This window comes from Artemia sp. Qi Xiang Cuo, chromosome 6, assembly GCF_049724085.1.
Source record: "Artemia sp. Qi Xiang Cuo chromosome 6, ASM4972408v1, whole genome shotgun sequence".
Classification (NCBI taxonomy): Eukaryota; Metazoa; Arthropoda; class Branchiopoda; order Anostraca; family Artemiidae; genus Artemia; species Artemia sp. Qi Xiang Cuo.
The window spans coordinates 19,556,286-19,569,814 of NC_142799.1; the positions used below are offsets into that span (position 1 = coordinate 19,556,286).

The 13,529-nt window shown below is 38.1% G+C and overlaps 1 protein-coding gene across 1 annotated transcript in view; it reads left to right on the forward strand.

The window, feature by feature from the left end:
• The window catches only part of LOC148950950 (chloride channel protein 2-like), a 256,866-nt gene that overhangs the window by 107,401 nt on the left and 135,936 nt on the right, over positions 1-13,529 (forward strand). The window contains exon 4 of the mRNA XM_089090525.1: positions 13,148-13,438. Coding sequence (XP_088946651.1) covers positions 13,148-13,438 — 291 coding nt within the window. The remainder of the gene's footprint in view (positions 1-13,147; positions 13,439-13,529) is intronic.

The window sequence follows — 13,529 nt, forward strand, 5'->3', positions numbered from 1 at the left end:
TTAACTGAAAGTAAGGAGCGACATTAAAACTTAAAACGAACAGAAATTATTCCGTATATGAAAGGGGCTTTCCCCTCCTCAACACCTCGCTCTTTACGCTAAAGTTTGACTCTGTCTCACAACTTTATTTTTTAAAACAATAAAGACTGTAGCGTAAAGAGCGAGGTATTGACTAGAGGGCGAACCCCCTCATATACGTAATAATTTCTGTTTGTTTTAAGTTTTAATGTTGCTCCTTACTTTCAGTTGAAAAAAACTTGTTTTTTTATTTAATTTCTGACCGTTTTTAAATAATGCTGGGAAATCTGGTGTCCCCTTCATTGAAATTTCCCTTCCCCTAAGGAAACATCCTCCTTGGAAAGATCCTCCCACGTATCCCCTACTCTAAACCCGACCCCCCACTAGAAAAAAAATCCTCCTGAAAACGCCTGTATGCTTGCCATTAACCAACACTATATGTAAACAATGGGCAAAGTTTATAACTTGCAGCCCTTCCCCCGGGAACAGTGGGGGATTAAGTCATCCTCAAAGACATATTAATTAGATTTTCGACTATGCTGAACAAAATGGCTATCTTAAAATTTCGATGGGGTGACCTCGGGAAAAAAATGAGCGTGGGAGGGAAAAAACGACCCCCCTGAAAACGTCTGTATACTTCCTAATAACCAATGCTAAATGTTAACATAGGGTAAAGTTCATAACTTTCAGCCCTCCCCCCGGGGACTTCGGGGGATTAAGTCATCCTAAAGGACACAGTTCTCATATTTTCAACCATGCTGAACAAAATGGCTATCTCAAAATTTTAATCGCTACTTTGGAAAAACATTAGCATGGTAGGGAGCCTAGCTGCCCACAAATTTTTTCGGTAAATTTAAAAGGGCATTATAACTTTTACTTTCCGTTCGAATCAACCCTTTCACGATATTCTAGGACCACTGGGTCAATACGATTACCCCTGGGAAAAAGAAATAAAAAAAAAAAAAAAATAATAAACACGCATCCGTGATCTTTCTTCTGGCAAAAAATAAAAAATTCCACATTTTTGTAGATAGGAGCTTGAAACCTCTGCAGTACGGTTCTTTGATACGCTGAATATGATGGTGTGATTTTCATTAAGGTTCTATAGCTTTTAGGGGGTCTTTTCCCCTTTTTTCGAAAATAAGCCAAATTTTCTCAGGCGCTTAAATTTTGATGGGTAAGATTAAACTTGATGAAACTTATACATTTAAAATCACAATTAAAAACTAACTCTTTGGAGTCTTCTATTCGTATCAAAATTCTGTTTTTTAGATTTTCGGTTGCAACTGAGCCGGTTCACTCCTTAGTTACATTTCTTTACCAAGAACTGTTTGAAATGTTTAGTTGAAATATACTTACATCGTAATTTTTTCACAGAACCTAAGCTAATTGCCTCTTAATACTGACAAATAAAACCAGTTTTCTCACATCTAAGAGAGTAAACTTCTCGAGTGTGTTCGGTATAATGCGTATGTACCAAAAAATTATTTTGGTGTTTAGGTGTTTTGGTTTTAATGCTTTCCCCCCTAATTTAGAACTTTCCTGGTATTAGTCAGTTTCGGTCTGTTGCTTGGTGGGCTCGACCACCGACGGCGATTTTACTTTTGCGTTTTTGTTTCATTCCTATATTTCTTAGGGGTTCTATAGGATTTTTTTTTCATATCTCACTGCCTTTACTTTATAAGTCTTTATCGCTTTTTAATGAGTTTATTTGAATCGAGATACCCTATTTGAATGTAAGTTGTTGTTTATGTGTCTTATGCAGTGTTTACAAGAAGCGACCAGTGTTGCCACTTCCATTTGCTGAAAATCTTCGCTATTCCTCACGAAACCCTGGAAATCCCCGTAAAAAGAACCTACAGCCCTAATATTTCGCAATTGAAAAAAAGAAAAAAAACTGTTTTTCTAAGGGTTTCTATAGGATTTCTTTTTTCGAAGTTGTGCCTCCCGTCTAAAATTCCCACCCTCCTTCACTGTAGTAAACGCCTGCATAAGTACTTGTTTTCAAACAGATGGAATTTATATTGAAATATAAATTGTCATAAACTTTGCAAAAGAGTTCGATTATTAGTTCGTACTTTGGTCGATTAAAGGTGAAAGCCAAAGAGGGTAGGAAATTGAAAAAAGAGGAAATTTTGGGGGGCAGGAGGTTAATATGGGCTCAGTACAAATCAAAACTACTAGTGCTACTGACAGTGGTACCGATAATAATTAGAACAAATTAAAAAAAGATCAATATCTGTTAAAATTTTGGTTTCAGATAAGTTCTAAGTTTAATTGGATCCAACGTGAAACTGGTTTAAAGTAGACCTGTTATTTTGTTTTTAATTGATGGCTAGGTTTGGTATACATAGTATAAATAGGATCATTTAAATTCGTTGTTTTGTTCATGGCTTCTCTGTTTTGTACTTTGCAGTCTTTCGATCGGAATTCAGTATTGAATAGCCTGTATATAGGCTGTTAAAAAATAAATTAGCACAAATATATGTGTTCCACTTTTGACAAAAGGGTTCTCTAATATACAGCTTAATCACGAACAAAAGTTAAAAAAACAAGGCTAACAGCAAAGAAAAACCTTTATCTTATGTGAGTTTTTATAATTGATTGTTCTACATATGAATATTTATATATTGAATGTTTTATGTGTTATCTGGGTTTATATGTCTTCAAAATTATGTTTGGTACTTGTTAAATATCCCGACCTCATTAATGAATTAAGGTTGATTTTACCATTAAGAAATATGCAAAATCCTGGCCCAAATAAACTGTCCTTGAAACGAGACGATAGAAAATACTGCCGAGACTTATGAGCATCTTATTGTCCAGACGATGCCGCATGGAATACTTAACCTAGCCTATCACCTCTATGTATTAAGTATTTGATAAAAATATACCTACACTGTAGTTTTTGTCAATGAGAGTAAGCTAATTATAAACCTACAGCAGACAGATAAACCAGTTTTTCTCAGATCATACAGATCAAAATTCTTGAGTAGGGTCGGGATATTTAACAAGTACCTTATTTTTTGCGCCTTTTCTCTTAAGTTTCTTTTTTTTTTAATTGAATTATCTAACGAAATTGACGAAGAAACTTTTGAAAATAATAACTTGTAATTGAAATGAATATAATTTAAATTATTCTGGCACTCAGAAGTATAGATGTTATCTTTAAAACTAATGTTAAATAATCCAGTCTATGTTTAATTCCTAAGAACGAAAACATTATATATTTTACTTGAAGCAGGATATCTGTTGTTATGTTTTTCTTTTTTGTATTCATTCGTCCCAAAAAAGAGTACGATTCGGGAAGGCGTCAGTATATCAACACTAAGGACTACTTCCGTCAAGACGTTGGCAAAATCCGCCACAGCGTCGACAAAAAATCCGTCAGAACCACTACTTGTCAGGAAATCGACAGCCATAACATCGACACGTCCGTTCATCGACAGTCAAAATCGCTACCCGTCAGAACGTCGACAGTCATAACATCGACACGTCAGGACATCGACAAAATCTGTCATAACATCGACAAAAAATCAGTCAGAATCCCTACCCGTCAGAACATCGACAGTCATAACATCGACACGTCACTTCATCGACAGTCACAATCATTACCCGTCAGAACGTCGACAGTCATAACATCGACACGTCAGGACATCGACAGAATGGTTCAAACCATCTAAAATTTTTAAACTTATTTTTTGTGGGGTTTATGAGGAGAAGGGTACATAGTTTGGGTTAAGTTACGTAATTAATATATGTCATGCTTTACCCCCACCCCCCTGATGTGCTAATATATAGCCGAAATTTGTTTCTAAACTATAATATACTTATTACTATTATATAAACTTATAAAAAAATTTGTTGATGTCCTGTCGGATTTTGTCGATGTCCTGACGTGTCGATGTTATGACTGTCGACGTTCTGACGGGTAGCGATTGTGACTGTCGATGTCCTGACGTGTCGATGTTATGACTGTCGACGTTCTGACGGATTTTTCCTGTCGACGAAATGACATTTAGTGCTTGTGACGGTTAGATGAAATGGTAGCACCCCGTACGATTCTATACATCTTCTGAAACCTTATCTTCAAAATGCTACGTTAAGGTCAAGCTAAAATATAGTCAACATAAAGAATACGCTATAAAACCTACCGAATACGTTTTTGCTACTAGACATTGAATAACGCTTTTTCAGGTGATTTTTATGCAGCTTTTTCTCATGAAGGACAAGAAAGTGAAATAAGGTAAAAATAAAAATCCTTCAGAACTACTGATGACACAGAGCCTCAATAACTGTCGATATTCAGTTGCAACAGGAAGAACGCCGTTTTAAGAAGAACGAATATTAGTTTTAAGCAATATGCAAGGGAAACCTCTTTTATGGCCTGAAAATACTACATTTGTTGCACCCCCCAGAGTTTTGCACCATCTACCTTTTCTTATCTACAAACGAAAGATCTTAAGCCGAACTGGCCAGCCATGACAAAAAACCAACAAAGAGAAAAATCTCTAAAAAAAAACAAACAAACGAGACTGTGGCCAGTTGGTAGAAAATAAAAAAAAATAAAAAAACAACCGCGTAGATTTCACATTCATAAGAAAAAGTGTTATTAAGAACGAAATAAAAAAAAGAACAACAAGATAAAAAAAAAAAAAAACAAGATAAAACTAAAAACCAATAAAACCACCACCAAAAAAAAACAACAAAAAACAAAAATGTACAATCGGCGCAAACTGATCCACGTAGGGAAAAGATTCTAATATCTAGCCCCTAGCTTGTTTTTTTCCTTTTTTTTATGTTTAATTCAACCAATATTTGAAGCCTAGTAATAAAGATGTTTGTTCGAAATAAATACCTATCCATGTCTTAATGGTTCTGAATTAAGTGGCTTTTAAGTTACGCACGTAATTTTCTATCTTAAGTCGTTAAGTTACAAACATAAAAAGTATAACATGCATTTGCTGCACTAAAAATATAGCAGTTGTCCTACTCCTGAAGTTTTGCACCATCTACCTTTTCCCACCTATAAACTGTTACCATCCACAAGAAACCTAGACTCTAGCTTTTTTTGCCTTGTTTGTGTTTAATTCCATCAATTCCATCAATATCTGAATCCTAGTAATAAAGACGTTTGTTCGAAACAAATACCTATCTATGTCTTAACGGTTCTTTATTAAGTTGATTTTGCGCTATGCAAATAATTTTCTATCCTAAGTCGTTAAGTTACAAACATAAAAAATATAACATGCATTTGCTGTACGAAAAATCCTGCATTTTGTTCTACTCCTGAAGTTTTCCACCTTCTACCTTTTCCCACCTACAAACTGTTGGCATCCACAAGAAACCTAGCTTACCTTGTTTTTTTTCCCTTTTTTGTTCTTTTTTACGTTTAATTCCACCAATATCTAAAGCCTAGTAATAAAGGTCTTTGTTTGAAGTTTTGCACCATCTACCTTTTCCCACCTACAAACTGCTGCCATCAACAAGAAACCTAGCTTACCTTTTTTTTCCTCTTTTTTACGTTTAATTCCACGAATATTTAAGCCTAGTAATAAAGGTCTTTGTTCGAAACAAAGACCTTCTTATGTCTTTGTTCGCATTTTAATGGTTCTGAATTAAGTGGCTTTTGCGCAACGTACGTAATTTTCTACCTTAAGTCGTTAAGTTGCGTCATGTTAAGCATAAACTTTAACACTTAAACAAGTCGTTTCACACTTAGGTAACGCATAAATCCATACAACTATCATAAGCATTATGATGTTACTAAAATCGTCATAATCATTATAAGCAGAATATTCAAAAATATGTACTAGAGGTGAAGATTCAAGCTCTGATCAAACATGAAAGGCTTTCTATGAAAAGTTTATTACATCGATTTTCAAAATTAACAAATAAACTTACAAATGGGGATAAATCCATTTATTTAGACAGTGAAAAAACAGTTACAAAAGTCCAGATATTTCGATCACATATACAGCGACCGTCTTCAGTATTTCTACTGAAAACGGTCGCTGTATATGTGACCGAAATATTTGAACTTTTGTGCCTGTTTTTTCACTGTCTATATAAATGGATTTGTCCCTATTTGTAACTTTATTTATTCGTCGTAGAACGGCAGTGTGGTCTAAGAAAGCAACCTAATGAAAGGTGTTACGTCGAAGATTTTCAAAATTAATTAATTGCTCAGTGAATAATTTCCTTTTGTTGTTACTATGTTGACTTTACCCTACGTAACGTAAACTTTCGTAACGTACAATGTTACTTTGCTCTTGAATCTACTTAAATTTGCCAACGTTACGGACGAAACTTGCTCATCAAAATTGCGCAACATATCGTAAAGTCTTAAATTACGTTAATGTGAAAGCTTCTACGGCAAAGAGTGAAAGCAAAATTAGATTTAAATTGCACGCAATGGTTACCAACTCAGTTGTGTCAACTGATGAATTTTCAGTTGCTGCTACATGTTTTCTTTTTAAGTGTTCAATATTCTATATACAACAGGTACCATTATTTTCCCTCTGGTCAATTAACCCCAAACAGTAATTCTAAACTTGAATTTTGCTCTTAATCTGTTTGTTCTGATTTTAGATGTCTGAATTAACGTCCACCAATCTATGTCAAGGCTACTCCGTACACCTTTTTGAAATTGTATAATGGGGATTAAATGGTATGCTAATGTACTTTTGGATATCTTTGTTTTAAGAGATCTTAACTTTCTATGACCACCCCTCCTATACGAAGTGGTCGGAAGAAAAAAAAATATGCATTGATAATATTTCGTTCTATATTAAACCGCCATTTGGGGGCGCTTCGAAATGAATCGAACTATTGACCAAAATAAGCCGAGGTAATCTATTTTTTATAGGATCTTTGAAGGCGTTATTTGTCTCATTATATTCAAATAAGTGATTTCAGCACAGTACTATTGGGTGCAATTGTGTCACCATATCCACGAACAAGGAGCTGGAACGGAACTTTTATTTTGTACAAGGAAAGGGGGGTTATATTGAAAGGCTATTCCATGCGGCATCAATGGTATTTATCTCTTTAGATTTTGGAAAGCAAATAATAGTAGAAGTAATTAAGCTTTCGGGCGACAGTTTTCTGTCCATAGACATCATCATTTTAAAAATGACCATTTTCTCCTACAAAAGAACGCAGTAATTAATATATTCAGTAGCAAACATGGGTGTCAAACAGTTCGTGGTAACGAACAGTAAGCCGGCTCAATAGTAACGGAAACTTTAAAAAACGGAACTTTGACATCAATAGATACATCAAACGAATAAAATTTTTATGCTGATTTTCAATATATAAGTTTCATCAAGCTTAGTTTTACTTATCAAAATTTACGCGCCTGAGAAAATTGGCCTTATTTTCGAAAAAAGGGGGAAACAACCCCTCAACATCATAGAACTCTAATAAAAATCACACCATCAGATTCAGCGTATCAGAGAACCCTACTATAGAAGTTTCAAGCTCCTATCTGCAAAACGTGGAATTTCGTATTTTTTGCCAGAAGAAAGATCACGGATGCGTGTTTATTTGTTTGTTTGTTTTTTTGTTTGTTTTTTTTTTTTTCTCAGGGGTGATCTTATCGATCCAGTATTCCTAGAATTTCGTGAGAGGGCTCATTCGAACGAAAATTAAAATTTATAGTGGTCTTTTTAAGTTACCAAAAAATTGAGGGGCAACTTGGCCTCCTCACACGCTAATTTTTTCCCAAATTAACCCAATCAAACTTCTGAGATAATCATTTTGTTCAGCATAGTCTAAAACTGAGTAAATATTTCTTTGAGGATGACTTAATCCTCCAAAGTTCCCGGGAGAAGGGCTGCAAGTTATAAACTTTGCCCATTGTTTACATATAGCATTGGTTTTTGGGACGTATACAGGCGTTTTCAGGAGGAATTTTTTTCTAGTGGGGGGTCGGGGGCGGAATAGGGGTTACGGGGGAGGATCTTTCCATGGAGGATATTTCCTTGGGGCAAGGAAAATTTCCATGAAGGGGCGCCAGATTTCCCAACATTATTTAAAAAAACAATTAGAAATTTAATAAAAAAAACAAGTTTTTTTCAACTGAAAATAAGGAGCAACATTAAAACTTAAAACGAACAGAAATTATTACGTATATGAGAGGGTTCACACCCTAGTCAATACCTCACTCTTTACGCTAAAGTTTTTTAGTACTTTCAAAAGAGCTATCTATTTTAATAAACCGGCCTTTGAGATTCAGGGGTTTGTCATTCGAAGAAAATTGGAATTTTAGCGTAAAGAGCGAGGTATTGACTAGGGAGCGAACTCTGTAATATACGTAATAGAAACATACAAATATAGAAGTTCGTTACGTAGGTTAATTCGTAAGTTACGTCAGAACAAAATTTCGAGAAAGCCAATTAGCCAAAAAAAAAGGAAAATTAATATGAGAATTTCGTTTTAATTATTCATGCACGGTGAGCTAAAGTCAAAGCTACATTAATTCAAAAACGCTCAGAAATTGAATTAATTTTTTTTAAAACTGAAAGTAAGGAGCGACATTAAAACATAAAACGAACAGAAATTATTCCGTATATGAAAGGGGCTGTCCCCTCCTCAACGCCTCTTTCTTTACGATAAAGTTTGACTCTGTCTCACAACTTTATTTTTTAAAACAATAAAAACTTTAGCGTAAAGAGCGAGGCATTGAGGAGGGGATAGCCCCTTTTATATACGGAATAATTTCTGTTCGTTTTAAGTTTTAATGTCGCTCTTTACTTTCAGTTTAAAAAACTTGTTTTTTTTAGTTAATAACAACAAAGGGAGCAACCGGCCAGTTGCATGAGCATTATTGGTTCCGTGTCTTGAATGCCTACAAAAACCTCATTTGTAAAATCATCGGTCCTTGGCAGAACACAAAGTCTCTTAAGATATAGCAAATGTAAAGATTTGTTGAAAGTTTTACATTGACAAAAAATGCCTCTCTTTCACCATTGGTGTGTCTTTATATTCTATGTATGTTATATTTTTGCTTCACAAATACCTCCTTTGTAAAATTCACTGGTTCTCTACCGCCCTGTTGTCGTATCCTTTGGACACGTGACTGCCGAACCTTAGCTCCTAAGCACCTGCAACTATTGCTGAAAGCTAAAGGACCAGGTTGTGTTTTCTAACCATTAAAAGAAATTTCCGGTTGTTCAAACTATTTTTTGATTTTTTTTTTTTTTTGATTTTTTTTATTCCAATATTCACGGCGCCAGGTACTTCAAATTACATGATGCCGCTATTCATTTATCTCATTCAATGACCTCGAGGTTTTTAATGTCTATTTAAACTTCCTTTTAAGCTGTTAACAGAGGGATTTGCAGGGATAATATCCCCAGGAAGATCGTTCCAGATAGAAGTGCAACGCCGGATGAAGCTATTCCTCAAGTACTCGGTATTCGGCGTATCCTCCTTTAGATAATTAGACCGAGCTGTGTACCTTCGTGCCTGCCTTTTCGGCTGGACAAAGGGGGGCGCAATTTGAGAGAGCTCGTTTGTGGGAAGCGAATTCATGTACTTGTAAGAAAATGTCATCGACGCTACATCAAACCTTTCATTTAGAGGCTGGAGCAATTCTTGTGCAGAGGCGCAGCCCGCCCTATTTACCCTATTCTGGATCTTCTGAAGTGGTGCCAACAGCGTTTTCGGAGCATCAACATATAGTGGCCATCCATATTCAGCTATGGGTCTGATGCAAGACTTGTAGAGTGGGATGATCGAGCTTGATGAAAGAAGGTTTTTGCAGCGAAGAGTAACTCCCAGCTTTCTTGCGCAGGAGGTTCTCACCCGATCAAGGTGGTTGTTCCAAGAGAGATCGGTGGAGAAATGAATCCCCAGTAGACGAAGCTCGTCGACTCTCTTTATAGCTTCATTTTTGAAGATGAAACTGGGGTGTTGACGTGGCACCTTTGATCGGGTAATTAGAAGCTCCTTTGTTTTCGATGCATTGAAGTTGATCATCCTTGCATCAGACCACTTTTCAATTTTCAAAAGATCCATCTGTAGGGAAAGGGAGGCTTGTGGCGGGTCTTCGTGTTTAAGGACGACTGAGTGTGTCGTGGTATCTTCGGCAAAGTGATGCAGAGGGTTTGCGAGGCTGTCTCCCATGTCGTTTATGTAGATAAGGAAAAGCGTAGGTCCCAAGACACTGCCCTGGGGTATCCGTGTTTTCACTGGATATTCGCGGGAAATAAACCCGTCAAGAACAACCCGCAGTGAACGATCGGAAAGAAAGCTCTCAATCACTTCTAAAAGAAATCCACGAATATCATGTACATAGAGTTTCTTTAGCAGGCCACGGTGCCATATTCTGTCAAATGCTTTCGCAATATCGAAGGATAGTAGCCTGATGTCTTATCCCATTGTCAGAAGTTCTATCCACTCCTGATACTTGGCCACTAGGCAGTCTGATGTTGAGTATTTCCGGCGGAATCCATATTGGAGATCGCCTAGAAGGACATTTGATTCCAGGTACTGATGAAGTGTTTTATTAGAGACGCTCTCGTAGACTTTGCCAACGCAGGAGAGAAGGCTAATAGACCTGTAGGAGCCCACGCTCGTTGGATCGCCTTCTGGCTTTAGAGTAGGCATAACATGGGCGGACTTCCATGTTCGTGGGAAGGTTCCGGAGCAAAAGCGCAGCCGGAAAAGCAATGACAAGTGTCCAGCTAGTTCGGCACTGCAGGACTTGAGGACAACATTTGGTATGTTGTCAGGACCCGTGGCTTTGGTCACATCCAGATGTTGCAAAATGCGAAGGATCTTGGGAGCAGAAAAATTCACGCGTTCCAGGACAGTGTCGGTTCGGTTGGAGAATTTTGGCACTTCTCTACTGTCATCGTCTAGATTCGAGAATTCGGCAAAAGCCTTAGCAAGAACTTCAGCCTTTGCCTGTGGATCTTGTACGACTGTCCCGTTACTCTGGAGAGAAGGAATTGCGGTCCCCTTGGACGACGGTAAAGCCTCCTTGACAATTTTCCACCAACTCTTTGCCGAAGCAAATTGAAGCTTGGTGGCGAATTTCTCCTTATACTGAACCCGGGACTGCCGAATCGCTCGAACTGCATCTTTGCGCACATTTATGAATGCAATTCTGTCCTCTTCGCTCTTCGAAAGTAGCCTCGCTTGTGTGCCTTTTGCTTTGCTCGGATTGTCTTCTTACACTGGGCGTTGAACCAAGGTTTGTCCTTACTGGACACCTGGATCCGCTTTGAAGGGATATGCCTTTCGGCAGAGTCAACTATGGCCTGCTGGTACTTATCTGCAGCTTTCTCTGGGCCTTCCAGGAGGAAGGCTCTCCACTGCTGAGAAAAAGAGTGTTTCTCAATCCGTCCCAATCACCTCTTTTGTATAGCCAGATTGTTCTTTCATGCTTTACTGGAGGCGGAATACTTAGGTTTCCACGTGAAACGACAGCAATGTGGTTACTTGTGAAAGCATGGGCGTCTACCTTAAAGGAGTCAGGGTGATCTGTAAGGAATAGATCAAGACGAGATGATCCGTTTGGGCCGTGATACATGTCGAAATCGACAAGTTGTTCCAGCCCGTAAGGGAGAGATACATCGTACAAGTCCGACCCTTCCCTATCAGTATTTTTACTACGAAGCCACACGCTATGATGGACGTTGAAGTCTCCATGAAGGATAATGGCAGACTTAGCGTACTTGCCCCGAATATATTCAAGGGAGGTTTCAAGGTAGCTGGTAATCTGGTACGTTGGAGGGTTATACACGGTACCGACAATCACGGATTTATTTGGGATGGTCACCCTAACCCACAGAGCTTCTTCGCCTGCTGAATCTGGTATGTTAAGGCATGAATAAGGTATATGGCGCTGTAGATAAACAGCGACACCTCCTCCTCCGTATTTAGCGCCGTCAGTACGCTCTCGATCCCGTCTGAGGAGCGTGTGTCCCTGTATGGCAACCTCACTGCTCTGAATTTCTTGGTTTAGATTGGTCTCAGTGATGCACATGATAGATGGCTTGACCGAGTTCACTAAATGTAGGAGCTGGTCAAACTTAGATCTGAGACCTCGTACATTGCAGTGGGCTACCGTAAACAGGTCCGTTTGGATGGTCGATGGACGTGCTACAGGTCGTCGTCGAAATGGCTGTTTGGTCCGAGGCTTTTTGTTGTTAATCATAACCAGGTAAAAGAAGCTTTGCCGGGGGGTTAGCCCAAGAAAGCCCATAAATCCATTGCCATGCATCATTAGACGGGGAACGGTGCCACCTGCCACGCACCTCATCACCGCATCTTCAACATGGAGGTGGTACCCCATAATGGGTTAGGATTCGGCAAAAGTGCCACCCACCAAGTGCTTGGATCATACGTTCATACGTTTGTGTTTATATTATCAATATGATATTTTCATTTCCCCTTTTTTGTCCAATGTTCTCGTCCACAGTGACAAAAACATTCATAATACCTCCACAAAATTGTGCTTCTTTAATTCTTTATTCTCTATCAAAGTTATAGTTGGAAGATCGAACTTTCATATCAAAATTTTGTTCGACATATCTTGAGTGCCTCCAAAGGCGTTCCTTGTGAAAAGAGAACTTCAAAAACTGAAAATTGAAACGAACGCAAATATTCGTCCAAAACAACAGAGTTGTGATTAGTGATTGTGCCTCCGGATTGTTCTGGGTACCCGGCTGACTGACCGTATTTCAAACAGAGGGCTGTACGAAAAATGTGGTTCTATCCCGTTTTCTATGGCTACAATGAAAGAAAGTTTGAGATGGTTAGGGCACCTTCTATGGATGAAGGATGACAGATAACCGAAGATTGACCTTTTTGGCCAATCGTCAGGGGCTATATGGAGATCAGGTCGTCCTCGTTTGGGGTGGGAGGATGTCCTAAAGAAAGGCTTAAGGGAAATGGGAACTTCCTGGGAGGGTCTAAAGAGGGAGGCTTTGAATAGAATGGGCTGGAGAAGGAGTGTGCGTAGCTGTTTTGGCCTCAGGTGGCTTGGTACTGCGATGAGTTGTTATTATTATTAGTAGTAGTAATAGTTTTGGTCTCTAGCGACAAAACGATGCATCCCTGAAATCGCAATGTGTGCCTTCCTATTACTTTTACGATCATTTTGCTTTCCTTTTAGGCTCTGGTATTCCTGAAATGAAGACAATCATGAGGGGTTTTGTTTTAAAGGAATATTTAACTTTTAAAACAATGGTTGCCAAGGTGGTTGGTCTTACCGCTGCATTAGGAAGCAACATGCCAGTTGGTAAAGAAGGTCCTTTGGTTCATATTGCCAGTATTATGGCTACATTAATGTCCAAGCTAATTACATCCTTTAGAGGCATCTCTGAAAATGAGACGAGGACTATAGAAATGTTGGCTGCCGCAAGTGCTGTTGGCGTTGCTTGTTGTTACGCTGCGCCGATTGGAGGTAAGTTACTTTCTGAAAAAGTGAAAGAGCCTTCCTAATGGAAAGGCTTTTGATCTTTTTTTTTTATTTTACTGATCCTGAGTAATGTTTT